This window comes from Trachemys scripta, chromosome 20 (genome assembly GCF_013100865.1).
Source record: "Trachemys scripta elegans isolate TJP31775 chromosome 20, CAS_Tse_1.0, whole genome shotgun sequence".
Classification (NCBI taxonomy): Eukaryota; Metazoa; Chordata; order Testudines; family Emydidae; genus Trachemys; species Trachemys scripta.
This window is the reverse complement of record NC_048317.1, coordinates 1188376-1206399: the sequence shown is the minus strand read 5'-3', so window position 1 is coordinate 1206399 and position 18024 is coordinate 1188376. Positions and strand designations below refer to the sequence as shown.

General features: G+C 46.3%; 1 protein-coding gene across 3 annotated transcripts in view; it reads right to left on the bottom strand.

Annotated features, from left to right (window-relative positions):
• The window catches only part of EPHA10 (EPH receptor A10), a 90641-nt gene extending 73573 nt beyond the window's left edge, over positions 1–17068 (bottom strand). For 2 of the 3 annotated variants that reach the window (XR_004643596.1, XM_034754068.1), the window contains exons 1-2: positions 16268–17068; positions 13385–14054 (exon numbers count right to left, since the gene is read on the bottom strand). Coding sequence is in view for 2 of the 3 variants with exons in the window: in XM_034754068.1 (XP_034609959.1) it covers positions 13385–14054; positions 16268–16384 (787 nt within the window). In the remaining variant the exon portion in view is untranslated. Of the gene's footprint in view, positions 1–9803; positions 10894–13384; positions 14055–16267 lie in introns of those variants that run through there. The other variant, XM_034754070.1, reaches the window with a different exon arrangement.
• Positions 17069–18024: the final 956 nt, after the last annotated feature.

The following is an 18024-nucleotide window of genomic DNA, read 5'->3' as shown; positions in this document are numbered from 1 at the left end:
CCTCATCTGACCTCTGGGAGTGAGCGATTATAGCACCCACTAACCTCTCAGTGAGGCGCTCACTGTGTCAAGACTCTCACACGTCAAGCAAGCACTGACGCTCAACTCAGTTCCTGCAGCTGTGCCATCTCTTCCATTTTTGTTGAGTCCCCCATCTTAGGGTCTGTGGCAGGAAAACCGTGTCTTTATTTGCTTCTCTATGATGGGTAGCAGGGCCTGAAAGGTTTAATCTCCCCCTTTCAAATACAGTGGGGGCATCGCTGCTTTTTTAAGAGTAACAGACATTCAGGTCTTTTTGAACCAGTCTTAAAAGTCTCCATGGATGACCAGAAAATGAACAAAGGTTAAGATACTGGACAACTCCTGCATGTAGCACTGGTTGAAAACCTGATTTCTCTCCCCGTCCCCCTGTGAAAGAGTTCAACATGAAAAATTTCATTCAAAAATTTGACTTTTTTTGCAGGAAGACTTCATTTTGATTCAAATCAATTTTGCTGTTTCAAATCAGTATTCCAAAATAGGAAAAAAAAAAAAAGTTTGGATTTGTCTCTTCTTTTGGGCATGGAGTATAACAGAATGAATGAGGCTACGTCTACACTGGCAAGTTAAAGACAAAACTTTTGTTGTTCTGAGATGTTAAAAAAAAATTAAAACCTCCCTCCCACCCCACGAAAGACAAAAGTTTAGTCGATGACAAGCGCCGCTCGTTGGGGGTGGAACTTTCTTGTCAGCAGAAGAGCTCTCTTCTACCGACAAACAGCGGCTACACTGTGCGCCTTTTAGCAGCACAGCTGTAACCACCAGCCGTGTTGCTAAAAACTTCATAGTGTAGACACAGTCTGAGGAAGAGGTTGGGTTTTCTCCCACTCTTTCTCCCCCCATTAACATTCTGTAACTTCCCCAGCTTTGGACAAGTTAGAGAGAAGCAAAAGGAAAACTGAAACCCTAACTTTGCCACACTGCAATTCTTCCAAAGTTGGGAAAGTTTTGAAAAGTTACAAAATGATAAAATAAAACAAAACCCCACATATGCCCTGGGCATGATACATTATTTAATGATACATTTATTGCATCCAGTGTCAAAATGGGGCGGGGGAGGCAAAGAAGGAAGAAAGATGGGGACACACCAATTATTTGTTTTCAAAAACTAAAATGAAACAAAATTTTAATTTCATTTCAAAATTTTCCTTAAAAAAAAAAAAAAAAAGTCTAACAATTGAATCCAAAGTGAGATTATCTTGTTACAGTTCGATAAAGCCACTTTTTGACAGGAAAAAAAATTTGGTCAAAAAATTTCAACCAGCTGTGTATGTAAATAAGGCCTGATTAAACACCATGAAGAAGATTTGTTTCCCTATTTAGTTAAAGCTTTTTTGTTGTAGCTGCGGGATAACTCGTTCTGCAGCTACACACACGCTTCGACTGATAACACGTGTTAAAAAGCCAGATTTGCAACACACTGTGTGGACTTTTAACACAAAGATTCAAGTTGACCCACAACCAATTTGAATTGTAGAGAAGTCCTACAGAGGGAAGCTTTTCATGAAGGGCTCTGCACAGCAACCCTTCAGCTAAAGGGTTCAAGAAGCCAAATACAGGAAAGAAAAGACTCGCCTGAGATTTCTGCAGTAAAAACCAAAGCAGATACTTCAGGCCTTCTTTATAGATCAGTGCAAGAAAGGGCCCGATTTAATTGCCCTTTGCAGAACACCGTTCCAAGCGTGTGCTGTAGCAGGATCTTCGCTGGTTGAATCACGGTGGGGAAGGATTTGCAAACCAAAGTCCTTGTTGCGTTTGACAAAGGGACGGTCACTGGGCAAAGATGGTGGCTGCTCCGCAAGAGGCATTTCTCCAAAGGCTGAGGCAGAATGGCAGCATCTGAGGAATAGCTGGACCGTTAACAACTGCCGGAGGAAGAGAAGGAAACACCCAGAGCACAGGCAGGCTGACGGTTTCCTTGCTGTGTTTGCACTCTCGGGCAATAGTCTAGCTGTACAGTGCAGTGTTGCTGTAGCTGGGTTGGTGCCAGGCTAATAGAGAGACAAGGGGGGACGGGAATAGCTTTTATTGGACCAACGTCTGTCGGTGAGAGAGACAAGCTTGCCAGCTACACAGAGCCTGCCTGTGTAAAGCTCAAATCTTCTCTCTCACCAACAGAAGCTGGTCCAGTAAAAGCTATCCCTTCCCCTCCCGCCCCTTGTGTCTCTGGATGTTCAGTGTTCGGAGCACGTAAAGAATGGGTGAGGAGCCCCGATAACAAGCCAGGCTTTGCCATCGTAAATCTTGTCTCGTCATTACCAACAACAATTACATGCTGCCAGAGAACATAATTATACTGTGCACACGGTTAGATTCAACAGCCAATTCAAGCTATTAATAACATGCCCTGGCCTAATCACCCAGCAGAGGTACAATGCCGCCCACTGCTGAATCCCACTGCATAACCAGCACGACGTTGGTTGTCCCCATTGCACAGCTCTGTGCCAGTGCCAGTGGCACCTACTGTTCTCTGGGACAGTTTGCTTGTAACTGGAATGACATCGACCTGGGCCTTGTCTCTCATCGGGAAGTGCCTACGACGCTAGCTGAGTTAGGGGTTGTAAAGTCCTTGGAACCCTTCAGGTGGAAGGTGCTAGAAAGGGCACAGAACTGTTACTAATTAAAAACACATTGCAAAATACAGGGCCCGTTTCAGCCAGTGAGGAAGCCTTCCAAAGTCGCACCCCATATCTGCGGGTTGTTAATTATCCCATTTGCTAATCCCTTCCCCAGAGCACCCTGCAGCATGGCTGGGAGCCTCCTCAGCAGGAAAAGCAGCCCACTAGCTCCTGAACAGCTAATGACTTTACCTCCAGTCCCACGGACTCTGGCCAATGCAGCAATTCCCACATAAACAAACATGCCCAAGCAGCGGCAGGCTGGTAGGAGTGCGAGAGAGAGTGATGTGACTGGCCAGAATCCTCCCCCGACACGGGGCACAGCTTTCATTTCCCATCTACAGAATTTAGGGAAAACATGTGTATACTACAAAAATCCACACAACTGGTGAAAGTTCTGCACCAGCAACCCCACTAGCTCCCCCGCATTCCCTTCCCTCCGCCTCGGGCTCCTTTTAAACTAGTTGGAATGTTTCTCAGAAGGGACAGGTGGGAGAAGCGTCACATTTACAATACGAGCGGGGACTCAGAAGAGCGGCTGACCCATGTGTCTGGGGGAGAAATGGGGGAGAGTTTGGGGCTAGGTGACCTGTCTATGGGGACTCGAACTGAGTGAGCAGTGCGACATTTGTAGCAGTTTGAGCACAGCAGTCTCAAGTCTGGCAACAAATGTTCAGCTCTGCAGGAAGTTTTGCTTGGCTGTCCCATCAGACTCATTTTGTCCATTACGAAGCTCTCCCGACATCAGCTCTCTTTCTATCACAGTTTCATGGCAGAAGCTGCTTGGGCAAGACTAGAGGGAATGTAAGAGTCAGGAAACACCTGGAGAAACAGCAGGGTCATTGGGAGCATCTTGACTTCCTGAAGAAGTACAGTTTGCTCACAGAGGGATGGCACGCAGGGCATGAGATGGAGCCTGGCACACAGACTCCCCTTTTCCAAACATTTAACGCAGCTAGGAGTTATTTACTTGTTCCCATACTAAGAACTAGGGGCCACCAAATGAAATTAATGGGCAGCGGGTTTAAAACAAATAAAAGGAAGTTCTTCTTCACACAGAGCACAGTCAACCTCTGGAACTCCTCACCTGAGGAGGTTGTGAAGGCTAGGACTGTAACAGCATTTAAAAGAGAACTGGATAAATTCATGGTGGTTAAGTCCATTAATGGCTATTAGCCAGGATGGGTAAGGAATGGTGTCCCTAGCCTCTGTTTGTCAGAGGGTGGAGATGGCAGGAGAGAGATCACTTGATCATTATCTGTTAGGTTCACTCCCTCTGGGGCCTTTGCCATTGACGCAGCGAGTCAGAAGATAAATGTAAATCGATTGTTATTCAGAAGTAACTGCAACACAGGACAGAACTCCCACAGGGCACTTGCTGGTGGGTTTGGCGAGATGGCGGGTCAAGCGGTGCTGACTCTCCTTGTTTCCAGCTGTTGTGTTAGACAGGAACAAGTTAGAAGTTCCTGAATGGCACTTCTGCCTGTGCGTGTGATGGTCTTGGAATTGCTATGCAACAATCTAAGAATGCTCAAGGGTAATAATTTATGAACATTGACTGGGACATGGTCAGCAAGGGGAAGTTACTGTTTACTGGGTTATTAGAATTTCCTGTAGGACTGTATTAATCTAACTTAACAGGGGCTGTGGGAAGAGCACACTAGATATAGGCAAGGACACCCCAGCACACACTTGAAAGACAATAGGGCAAACCGTTAGCTTCAGGGATCAACAGAACACTAGACAGTTACACAGCTCTTCTCCAGGGCAGGAAGGCGATGTGTATTTGGAAAGCGAACCATCAGCAGGACGAGCCGTTCGCTCTTCTAAAGGAGATGAGGAGTCAAGCAGAGTCCTGCTGTTGCAGCCACTTTTCAGTGAGTGGCAATGGGGAACACAAGACCCTCTCACACTCTGTTGGACGGCTGATTTTACAGGATTACAGCCCAGCAGGTACTACAACGTGCCTATTGACAGTCACGTACACAACCTGAGCAGAGTAACAAAGAAAACTAAAGCTCCCTCTACTCCTGCCCAGACTTGCATGGCCTCAATTATAAGGGCACCTTTCAAACTGGGATTAGGTTAGTTACCTGAATATCTCCCTTAAACAAGTGTGGTGACTTATGCTCCACCCCACATTCCACACTAGTGAAAGGGTGAGACCCACTGTATCACTGAACGTGCTTCTCTTAACACCCATTGATTCCTGTAGAGTGCAGAATCTCCATCACCAGTGGAGGGTGCGGGGGGGTCAATGGCCAATAGAGAGTAGGGGGGGAACCACGAGACTCCCCTGCGCCCCAAATAAAGTGAACATGTCTTACCAGAGAAGCGAAAAAATCCATATTTAAGAGGTTTTTGTCCCAGCCCAAGTTCATGGGTAAGTAGAGATTTGGGCTATTATTTGCTGTAGATATATTAGTGAGTAATCAACATCTGCAATTACTCACACAGTGAATTAATGTCTCCAGTGCTCTGTGCTGTGTCAATTCTGACTTGCTGCTCAAAAATCTAATCAGCAACTTGGGAGGAGAATGTGCTTCACCCCTGTTACCCAACAACAATTTAGATAATGAGCTGATGCGGCCAGTAAGTTGCCAATATGACTTGTGGGACACGCATGTCCCTCAACAGCAAAACAGGCACACACAGCGCTGAGTGTTACCATCACCCTGATCTGTTAGGAGAGTGTTTATGTATTTTCCTCCTCTGCATTAACTAGGATAAGCCCAGAACAGAGCTCACGACCAGCAAGCGTTTGACAGAATGTGTCTCCAGAGCCTGCTCCTTTGTAGTAAGCATGGCTGCAGGTACCACAGTAATTCATTCAATATGTTAAACAAATGAAGAAATCAGAGGAATCTCTCCCAAGAACAGGTTAGCAGCTCACGAGCTGAGCCCCCCATCCCTAAAAGCCCTTTGCAGCACAAAGGGCTCCAAGCCTAGGACATTGGGGGAGGGATAGCTCAGTGGTTTGAGCCTTGGCCTGCTAAACCCAGGGTTGTGAGCTCAATCATTGAGGGGGCCATTTAGGGATCTGGGGCAAAAATCTGTCTGGTGATTGGTCCCCCTTTGAGCAGGGGGTTGGACTAGATGACCTCCTGAGGTCCCTTCCAACCCTGATATTCTAGGAGTCTATGTACAAGTGCATTTTTTAAGTGATACATAATACAGTGCGAATTCCCTTATGACAATATAATACTAGCCCATCACCCCTCTGGGATGGTGCCCTGATGTTCTTCAGTGAGCACGTTCATTTCTAATTGCCATCTCATTTGTGCTGTTCCTGAGCACTGGGCTAAACCCAGGCTATGTTCCACTAGTGGAAATCTGTTGGAAAGTTTGGTTAAAATTTACCACAGCTTCAGGTGTCCAGCAGCAAAATCCACATTTCCATCTCAGCGTGCAGAGTGCCAGACAGTCAATTAGTACACACCTTGCTTCTTTGTTATGTTAATATTAAAGCTATTTCCATATTCATGTCCGCATGTGTGCTCTTCCCATCATTAACACACACTGATGGTCTGTCATGGCCATGCTTTCTAAGGGTAGGCTAGGTCTTCGTGTCAAGAATCTCTCTCTACTTAATGTCACCTGAGGATTTGATTTAATTTGAGTTCTTGTCAGCACCTCTTAAGGAAAAGACCTAGTGACCTAGGACCAGGAATGACTACATCCAACTCCCTGTCGTTCGGAGGAAGAGGAGAGCTATAGGGGCAGCAAGGCACAGTGTAAATGGGGACTGCTCGCAATCTAAGCGTTGCTTTCAGCGTACTAAGGATAGAGAAGGGGAAAGAGGGTTAGTGAGGCAGGCACTTGGAGAAAGAAGCATTGCTGCATTTATAGATAATTTAACCCTTCAGCAATGGTTCACAATCTGGCACATTCTATTACACACACACACACACACTTTCCAGACTGATCTATTGTGGTGGCTTGTAATGTGGACTGGCCCTTCGCCATCTCACTGGCTCCTATAACACAGCAAATACAAGACAAGGCTGAACTCTGCTGATCTCAGTCCTGCCAGGTTAACCCGGAGGCAAATCAATGGGTTAGGAGCATGCAGTACCACTGCTAGGCCTGTACCTGTTCTGCACACAAGAACATAAGAGCGGCCAGACTAGGTCAGACCAATGGTTCATCCAGCCCAGCATCCTGGCTTCCCACAGTGGCCAAAGCCAGGTACCCCAGAGGGAATGAACAGAACAGGCCAATTTAAGTGATCCATCCCGTTGCCCATTCCTTGCTTCTGGCAAACAGAGGACACTTCTGAGCATGGTTTTGCAACGAGAGACCATCCCGAGCTGTCAAGCTGACCCTTTACACCAGCACTAAATTCACCTTTTTAACAGGATTTTTAAAATCCTGACAAAGCAGTAGAGATTCCACCTCCCTCCCAAAATTGGTTTCAGTGCCATTATCCCCACAAGGAAGGTGTCCTAAAGCCTGTGGAATTGCCTGCTAATTAGATCATAGCCTCCTGGGGGGAAAAGATGCTGACTGGCAGGTGATAGAGGTGAAGTAAGAACTACATACAAAGAGGCTATTTCTCCAGTGCCTGCTGCAAGCCCAGCAGAATACTAACGTGCAGCCAGCTCCCACCAGGGCTGTCAAAACTGGGCAGAAATAAATTGAAAAGAAAAAAAAAAAAAAACTTAGCTACAGCGCGAATTTACGTTTCTGTCAAAGAAAAGTGGCTGACAGCTATTTTTGGAAACTGGTCATCATATTAATTCACCCTCTGATGAAAGTTGTCTCATTTGCAACAAATCTGGCTGGTAAATATTAACCTTGGGCTTGGTTGAAATTCTCCTTGCAGATACAAAGAGGAGAAGGATGGAGAAGACGAAGCAGAGACAACTTCACCACATATGTGAGGCACAGTCTCTACATTAGGGCTTCAGTTACACAAAAGATATTGCATACACTGGAAAGTAAATGATACGTAGGGGACCAACGCATGTGTCTCATGACATTAAGGGTAAAAGGACCCAGCGGCTGAGGACCCTGTCAGGAAAAAGGCAGGAGTGGACAGGTCTGATCAGCTGCAGTGTAATAAGACTTAATTCACTCACTATGTGATCATTGGAGCTATTTTTCAAAACAAAGACAAGCACAGAGCAGCATCTGGCTACCGACATACGCTAAACAAGAAGAGTGTTTCAAATGTATTTAGTGACAGAACTTCATCTTATTTGATAAGATAGTCAACAGCTTCCTCATTCTATGCTAGAGGTGGCTGCATTTCAGTGACTGGTGAAGTGATTTAGAATATATGAGAACACATACAAAGTTTGTCACCTGCCTTGGGATCCTTTAGGATGAAAGGAGCTGTATAGAAAGATGAACAGCAAAACTATTTGGATTTATTGAAGCAGTGATCAGTGCATGCTAGAAATCCTATTAGTCCTTTTTTAAATCTCTGCTGATTAGTGTGCTAAAACATGAATATTCCCTCAGCACAACGATGACTTCAGGACTTTAATCACTAGAATACTAGAGATTTATAATCTAATTAGAGCCCAGCCTTGCAAATTCAAGAAGACACAGAAATCCATTTGCTCCCCACTGAGAAAAGCGTCTTAAAAGAGCTTTCTTCTCCACCACATCAAGTTTAAGCTCTGCATCCTCTCCACCCAAAGTCCATGACTCCGCCCTGCTTATTTTATCCAACTCTCATTGTGTCGATCCCCATTCCTTCTGCTTTGCAGAGATGCCGGCTTTAACGCCCAATCTCATAGCACCCAACTGAAGAGGTACTGATCAGCAAGGCAGGAAATAAAACTGACCAGAAGGCTTGATACACTCCCTACAGACCCCAGCACTCATTTGGTTCACAGGACTCGGATCTGGATGTAGCGTGTCATGCTTGCAAACAGGGTCATTGTAGCTCAGGGTTAGAGGCTGCCAAGGAGAACCACAGAGGATGCTATTGTCGGGGAGGCGGGGGGGGAAATGACTATTCGCATGATTCTTATTCCCTGCCACCATTTAATTTATTTTTTCTTCCTATTTAGAGTTAATCAAACACACCTGTCCGTGGGCTCTGTGCACCCAGCCAATTACAAATCGAAAACACTAGAATCCACTCTTCACTTTTACTGTGAGCTGGAGAATGGGGCAAACTTTTCAAATGAAAAATTAATTTATTGGGAAAGGCTCCTGGCTTGGCAGCTACGTGGGTCTGGAGTTAACTCAGGAGCCAGCTTGTGTCTTGTCTTCAAGGGCTCATTTTTAAAGGCCAGTCAGAGCAGGGCCAGTGCCACTGGTAAGGGAGAAAGACTCAGCCCTGGTGTTTTCATCTGCAAAGGGCAACCCACACATTCAGATGCATCCAGCTTTAGTTACTTTATCATTTCCTCATTGCAATCAATGCCTAATTCGGCACTCTCCCTGCAGGGCACAGTGTAGGCGCACTCTCTGTTAGCCGCGTCAGAACCGGGGCAGGCAGGAAACATTTGGAAGAGGGAGTAATCAGAAGAAACATTAGGGCCTGGCTTATGTAGGGGGAGAAGAGCAGAGGCTGGGGATCAGACAGATACTGCTTTGCTCAGCACCCCTCTTTAAGGCTGAATACGGAGAAGATGTTAACTCCAGCAATGCTGCTCCAACCATTTCATTGCTCTGTCTGAGCCCCGGCCCTGCTGCAGGGTCTCTCGTTTCCACGTTTTAAAAGACATGGGCCAGATCCAAGCTTGCATTAGTAGGTGCAATGCCAGGCCAGCAGGGCTGGATTTGGTCTGGCACACCATGGCTTTTTATCACCGTGTAGCTCCATTCATAGTGACTGGCAGCAAGCACACAGAACTGTGCCCGCAGCAGCCATGTTCCAGGGGCATTTAAGGCCTCCTGCCTGAGGTGCTCTCGTGGCATGGTGTCCTCTTACTGCAGAGGCCCCAGGCAGGTCACAATTACAGCTGGCCAGTCTGCTGGATCCTGCAGTATCTTACTGCGGGTGCAGGTCGCCCCCCCCCCCGCGTTCAGAGAGTTCCCAGCCCTGGGTAGCTCACTGCAGACGTGATGCCAGGTGACTGCTGGTCCTGCACATGCTGCTACTTCCCAGCAAATTCCAAACATGAGGTGCAGCCAGAAGGGTGTCAAAGAAGGTCTCGAAGGATAAACAGACAGAGGCCAGGGAGCTCTGAAGTGTAACATGAGGAAAAGCCTGGCAAAGAGCCAGGCCCCCGAACTGCCAGGCCCCCATTACACCAGACAAATGGTCTGCCCCGAGCTTATCCCAGTTTAACTGGGAGCTGTCCTTGAACAAAAGAACAGGTACTTCTGGCTGCCAACAAAGAATGAACGAGAGAAGCCCATTAAGATTAGGATTCTATCCCTGTCACCTCATGAAATAAGGGCCCTGCTCACAGCCCCCCCCCGCACGAAATCAGGCAGTGACACCCGCAGACAAATGGAGCCTCAGAGCAATTCATCACAAATCAGTCAAGCCACATGTTTCAGACATGGCCCCAGAGGGAAAGGGAGGGGGTGTTCAACAGACAGAGGAGCAGAATAGCCCAGCAAGGTTGTATGATGCCCTCTCCTTGGGGGAGAGAAAAGACCATGGCAAATGCTCTGGCAGACCAGCTCAGTGTGAGAGAGACAGCATTGCACACACTCTCCCCTAGACGCTGGCCTTCACCCACAGCCCACACATCAGCACGGTGGCTTGCAACCATCATGATATACTGGGAAAGGACTTCTGCTGCAGGTCCAAGCAGCTCCCACTATCCCAAGTCAGAGCTGCTGCTCCCTTGAGCTGGCCCGCAATCACATGGGCTGGAATTGCTTCTCCCTCACTTATGTTTGCCATCCATGAAGTTCCCCAAGCCTCCACTGGAGTCTCTCCCTCACTGGTAGGCAAAAGCACTGCTGTCAGAGGTCAGAGTCACAGTTTCACTGGGAAGGAGGCCCTGGAAAACTTTAACCTGGAGTAGGGCCCTTCTCAGAACAGATCTTGGGAGCAAAGCACTGGAGTCAGATTTGCTGCACAGCCAGTCAATTTTAACATCCACAAAAAGCCATTGTTGTTTGCCTTCAAGTGAAGCTAATTTTTTTGTCCTTGTCGAAGAATTCCTGCGGCCTTGGATGCTTTCATCATAAATCTTTAACATTATTCACTTAGCACTATGCTAATGCAAGGTTTAAAGAAATTTCCACTTTTCAAAATTATTTTGATATTTGACCAGACATCAGATGGAGCTCCACACAGTGACTAATGACCTGCTTTCTGTGAATGGGGAAAAAAAAAAAACAAAAAAAACTTAATTATGTCCATTAAATTACTTCAAATATTTTTCCTAAGAGAATATGAATTATTTAAACTCAACAGAGAAACCTGAAACATTAGTAAGAGCCTTCTGGGACTCGCTATGTAAATTCCCCACTCCAAACAGATGGGAAGAGCATGGCAAGCTGCCACACAAGCACTGAAGCAATGAACAATACCAAGATTTCAATTCAATAGTTTTATTATGGTCTTCTTAAAGAGGGCATTAAGTGAATCACTACTACCAAGAGCACCATTAAAGGCTTTCCCGCCTTCCGGGGGAGGAGGAGAGACGGCCGGCACACTGCATCCTGTAAAGGGAATTTAAGGTTTGCATGGCGCCAAGTATTCATTTGACAACTGAACTGTTGTCCTTAGGCAGAGCTCACTAACACACGGGTGCATTTCTACCACAGAGAAATGTTAGCACTTTAGGACATATTTACGTCCTTTCGCCTCTTCACGGAGTGAGTTTTCTGCAGCCTTGCATGGCCTTCCAGAAGCAGAGGGTAGCAGGGGTTTCACCCAATCTGCATTTTGGCAATAGCTACAGAGCCACTGCAATCTTAAAAATAAAGTTACCCTGACAGTCACCGAGATAACCTCCAGTTTAGAATCATAGAATCACAGGGTTAGAAGGGACCACAAGGGTCATCTAGTCTAACTCCCCCTGCCACGATACAGGATTTGTCGTGTCTAATCCATCCAAGACAGATGCTAGCCAGCCTCCTTTTGAAAAAACCTCCAGTGAAGGAGCTTCCACCAGCTCCCAAGGCGTCTGTTCCATTGTCCTACTGGTTTTACAGTTAGGAAGTTTTTCCTGAGATTTAATCTAAATCTGCCATGCTATTGTTTGAGCCCATTGCCTCTTGTCCTGTTCTCTGTGGCAAGAGAACAACTTTTCTCCATCTTTTCATGGCAGCCTTTCAAGTAGCTGAAGACCGCTATCATGTTCCCCCTCAATCTCCTCTTTTCCAAACTAAATATAACCAGTTCCTTCAAACTTTGCTCATATGGCTTGCTTGTCCCATCCATAGTTTAGATGTGGGATCAACCAAAGTCAACTCAAGCTGACCTGGACAGAAAGAGACAGAGAAAGAGAGAGGTGTGCCATGATTGGGAAGACAAACCAGCTGTAGAAGGACCCTGGAGGTCCACAGGGAAGACTGACCCCAACCCAACCCAAAGAATGCTCTGGAGTAGGGAGGAAACTAAGGCAAATGCATGAAAAGTTTATTATTTCTGTCTAGATCTGTGTATATCTTGTACGATTAAGAGCAATCATGTTAGATTCCTGTGCAAAGGCTGTATGTACATTGTATTACACTAGTCTCAGGCCCTTGAAATGTTAACCTGTGGGACCAGCATGCTCACACAGACGGAGCTCTGGAACAGGGTGTGTTTAAGCTATGAGGGAGTACAGTGGGAGGGGAAGTCGGCACTGATCACAGGGGCTGGACCGTTGGACATGGAGGCCTCAGCTCTCAAGAGGGGTAGCTAGACAGAGGATCTGCGTGCTGGGACCCCAGACTAAGGGCAGTACATGAACTGGTTAGGCCTCAAGCACTCAGGATCCGGCAATTGGTTCCCCTCACAGCAACCTGGACAGTGCCCAACAGGGGACACTTGACTAGTCTGTGACAAAAAGGTGCACAAGAACTTCCTAGTATTTGCACAGATAACGCCACTCTCAGCATCCTGCCCTTGAAATTGTTTGAACAGATGCATCTTAGTTATTTTGACATTTTTAACTTGATTTACAGAAGCATTTGCTACAATGCTGGGCTGAGATTAGATATTGAACAAGAACTAAGAAAAAGACGTTAACAAAATAATTCTCCTCCATTCCAAAAGCATTTCCAAACACTGATTCTAAGGACAGCACCAGCCCCCTGGCTCACTCAGCCCCTTGGTAATGCTGAGTTTCTCTTACCATCATTTTAAAAGAGAGAAACTGAAGTGAATTTCAGCATCAGACTCATTAAAGTGACACTAGTTAAGTAGGGGTTATATCCATTTTTACAGCTGTCATTAAATGTAACCTTGCAAGCTGTAAAGTCACTGAATTATTAAGTTGAGTGTAAAGCACGACAATGGGGATATTAATGTTCTAGAGTCATTTTATGGCACATACAAAGTTATGGAAAATACCTGAAGCTATTCTGAGCCTTTGGCATGTCTGTTTAGTCAAAGATGCTGCTGAATCAGTCGGCACAGTACAACCACCGTCACAAAAGACAACTCTCTTATTCCCTGGTCCCCAAATAAAGCTCTGGTTATTGGATTAGTAAATCAGAATGAACTAAAAAAAAAAGCCACAACACAAGATTGACAAAATGCAATTCCATTTGTTTACATTGTGCTCTGATACCAGGGTGCTGGACACAGTATAACAATGAGATGGACTGATTGGGGCCTGAAATAGAAATAGAGCATGAATGGCCATTTTTACCTTCACACCCATCATCCTTCTCTTCAAAGCCAGCACTACATGTACATTTCCCAATGGGGACTAGCCACTCCCCCTCCGCACTGCAGTGCATCCTGGGAGGACTATCCAGGTCTACTTCAGAATGATTGACGCAGGTGCCCTTAACTTCCACCAGGGTTGCAAATGCTGCTTCTGCCACAGTGTCTGGAAACACTGCCAAGTTCTGCACCGTAGAGAGGCACTTTTTGTAATAAACCCGCACAGAAACCAGAGCCACGCAAGCACCCACGTCCTGAAAGCCCAGGTGGAAGCCTCTCTTGCTCAGGTGCCCAATCTCCCTCAGCTCTGTATTCAGCTTCATTTTGCGCTCGCCCAAGTCCCCCTGGGTGAAGCTCTCATCGGCAGCGATAGTGTCAATTTTTGTATGCTTGTTCTCATGGATGCTGCGGCCCAGATCAGAATCTGACTCAACATAGTAGAGGTTGAAGGTCTCCTTGCACGTGCCAACCACTCCAGGGATGCTGTTACAGTCCCTCAGGGTGAATTTCAGCTCAATGAAGATTCTTTGGCCACTGCACCTGGCAATCCAGCCTGTCTGCAGCCAGTTGTTTTGATTTGACTCCATGACGTTGCAGACCTGGTAGGTACGAATCGGTTTGTAGTTTTCATCCACTCCACTGATTTCTTCCCACTATAAAAAGAACACACACATCATGATAACTGCTATTTAGTGAGAACCAGTCTTCCAAGTAAAATCCCCTTCATACTGTAAAAAGCAACACAGTCCTGTGGCACCTTTAAGACTAACAGACGTATTGGAGCATAAGCTTTCATGGGTGAATACCGACTTCATCAGACGCGTCTCTGTTGCTTTTAACAGATCCAGACTAACACGGCTACCCCTCTGATACCTGACCCCTTCATACTGAGATCATTATAAATACAGCCACTAAAAACCCCTTAACCTGTGCATTATTATAGCAGACATTAAAAAAACCTGAAGCCCACAGAATACATAAATCCCAACACAGCCAGTAACAGAGAGGATGGACACAGGATTTAATGTCTAAAACAAGATCTCATTTCTAAAAGCCAGAAAAGTCTTGTCTGCAAAGCTAGAGGCAAGGTGCTCAATCCCCCAGTTCGCTCCCGCAGGGCCAGGGATGGCTTTCCCTGTATTAGTGACTAAAGTGTATTATCAGGGCCTGTTTCCAATCCCATTTGACTGACCTCTTCTCTCCAAGCACCTACTGAACTGCTCTGAAGATGGCGACTGTCAGTCTCTCTGCAACTCCACTCGCTTTAGGTCAAAAGCTGTATTTTAGTATAGCGCAGCAGCAACTACAGCTCCCCAGTGGGGAAACTACCCTCCTAATTAGAGCACCGGCGGGGGGGGGGGGGGGGGGAAGAATGGAGAGTAAGAAGAGAGGAAGTGTCAGGCCAACTTCCTTCTCCTGCCCACCAAATGACAGGCGAGAAGGACTTCACCCTCCCTGCCAAGAATGAGCAACTCAGGTCAGAATGGGGGGCAAAGTCCCCAAGGCCGACTGTCTCTCATGGCTTTACCTTCCCAGACAGGTAGTATTTGTCACCCAGAAGCAGCTCACACTGCCAAATATCAAAAGAAGCTAGAGATGGCTGGGGATGAAGGAGCCAGGTGCCTCAAACCCAACAGGGACAATCTCCGGCCTGAAAGCAGGCCAAGGACATTGATGCTCTCAAGGAACAAACTCACCCCAAGTGTAAATGAAGTGGCATTTCCCTGCAGCAGCCAGGGAAGCGTTGATTGATGAGATGGTGATTAGATCATCAGCCCTGAGAAGGAAGTGATCTGAGGGCTGCTCACAGCAAGTCCTTCCACGGGTGGCAGAGTTTGTAGTGAGATAACCAAAGAAACCCCCTAATGGAGTTCCTTCCCAGCTACCCACAGGTTCCAGTCCAGCTGACCCCTGAGCCAAGCTCCAAACATGCAGTGTCACTTGTGAAGAGAGAGTTAAGAGCAGCGGGAATCATCTGATTTCACTGATTTGCCCTTTCAGGTGAAAGTGGGCACAGCTATAGACAGAGGCGGCACCACAGCCATTCACTTAGACAAACTACAAATCATGCAGGGGTATGGGGTCAAGTTCCCCAAGGATTCCAGAGATCCTGCCCTTTTTGCTCATCAGGGAACAGAGTGAATCCTTAAGGCAACTGGCCTGGAAAGTGAACTAGAGAGAAAAGCTTTAATTGACTTGAGTTCCTTTTCTTAGTACAAGAATGCAAAGCGCATTGTCATGAGCTATGCTCAATTTGCAGTGTTCCTCTGACATAATCAATACAGTCACTCAGCTCCTCTCCCCGGCTGTCTGGGATTGACAAACATCACCGTTCACGTCCAGGCAGCATTGTGTCAGCTTGTCAAGCCTGCTGTTCACATCACGGAGATGTGTCGCTGCTTCTCTGCTCACCTCTGGGAGCTGGATTTTAAGCAGAATTTTGTCTACCCATCATTCTAATGCTATTTAGTGGCTGAAGGCAGATACCTATCTAGACAAGCAATAGCCAAAAGCAAAGGCCCTCCACAGTATAGAGCACTGGACACCCCTGAGGAGATCATCGGGATCAAGAGTTCTGTCTTCATCTCCTTGAAGGGAGTGCACCAACGAATGCACTTCCGCAGGTGGCGTTACTCAGCTGCTGAAGCTAGTTCACTCGAGCCACGAAGCCATTCCCATAAATCCAGACAGTCTGGAATCACCATGCAGAATTAGGAGAGATTCGTGACACATGTAGGCGGCGAGTAATGCTGGACGCACACCATTGCTCTAAATCAGGGTTAACTAGGCTGACCAGGGGTGGGACGGGTGAGATGCTGGAGCTGTATTATAGTGACAGAACATCTCTGCATATGTTTTCACTTACCCCATTTGATGGGTGCGACGTCCAGCCCAATTCGGCCTGCGACTCCTTAGAATCCAGCAAAACAACTGCATGGGAGACAGAGGTGTTAAAAAGTGAATTTATAGAACTCACACCCATCTCAGCCACCCTGACAAACTACACTGAACATCCAGCCTCTGAAATGACCAACTGGCTCGACCATTTGGAGACAGTATTCAGACCACTTCTCACTTTTAAAGAGGCACAATGTGCCTCAGACGTACACCCCACGGAGCAGTTTCACAGGAGTGACACTGCCGTGCTTTAAAGGAAACCCTGAAACAGCTTAAAATTCCAGTTTGTCACCCGCTGACACTAGAAATGTAATGATGACAACTACCACATCTGCAAACTATTTCAAAGGCCATTTTGCCTTCCCTGACCAGCTGAGACCAGAGTTCCAGGTTCTGCATTTGCCCATTTCTACTGTGCCAACAACAGCAGCAAAATTGCCAGAGGACATGCTGTTTTGGGGGGTCTGGAAGGTCAGCAACTATCTCAGGGTAACCACAGAGCCCTGAAATGGGGCAGGTGGGGTGAGAAAGAGGGGGGAACAGACCATTAGCTTGTAAGTTAATTGAGAACTGTTAAGTTCAAGAACTTACTGCTGCTAATGTAGAGTCTTTAATCTCATTTCTAAAACTTTCCTGTGTACCTCTGAACTAGCCAGCTGTGGTAGCGCTACCTCACCAAGCTTCAGCAGACCTACCCAGCTACACTGTAATTGCATCTAGGAGGGATGTCTATTTTACAGTGGCAAGAAGAATTCCAGGATACACATTATGGTGCACAATTACACCTGAGTGGTGAAATGCTGGTGTCACTGAGGGTCATGGCAAAACTCCCACTAACGGCACAGCTTTCATTCCAGAGGATTAAAACGCTCAGATACCATGGTGATATTTTTTTACTAGTAGAAAAATCTTTAGCTAGCTAAAGACAGCTAAGCATTGGGCTCTGAGTAGCATCTTGCAACACAGCTCTTCATACTACAACCAAAAGATCAGCAAAGGGACATGACTCACGTGTGTAAGTCTGGTCTAGAAATACCATGACATTAGAACAAGTGATTTTCAGTACTAATCCCATGACAACCACTTGACATTAAATACCACATTGAAATTGACTTTAATGCTTGAGATTAGGTCAGGTTAGCCCACACGGCTCCTTGGAGCAAAGCACAGTGTTCCACTTTACAAACATCAAAATTGCTGGAAATTCTCCCATTTTCTGATCCAAGTTACTCAAAAGGGATTGGGCGAGGTCAGTTTCCAACACATTGGAAAATGGTGCTGCCCTTTCCAAATGCACCATTGCCACTACCAGGCCTGAGATACTAGATATCATTTTACACTAAATATAAACGTCCACTTTGATTCCCATATGTAATGGCCAAACATCACAGGTCACCAGCAGGGACAGATCCTGGAACGGTCGAGATGACCCAACAGATCTTTTCTACTCTCAGTAGCTGTAATTTCCATGCCAGGGCTATACCAAGTCATTCATTTATTTATTCCAGTGTAGAAATGAACCAAGTATCTTGGCAGAGTACCCCAAGAGAGGCAGGATCAAACTCACTCACCCCTCTGAAAGTCATAAAGACACCGTCTCTCTGTAGTGGGATTCTCTTTAAAACTAACAGCATATAAAGGCTAATCTCGACAGGCTCATGCCAAAAATAACAGGCTGGAACCATCTGCATTTTTATCACAGTGATAAACATTTCACTGGTGTAA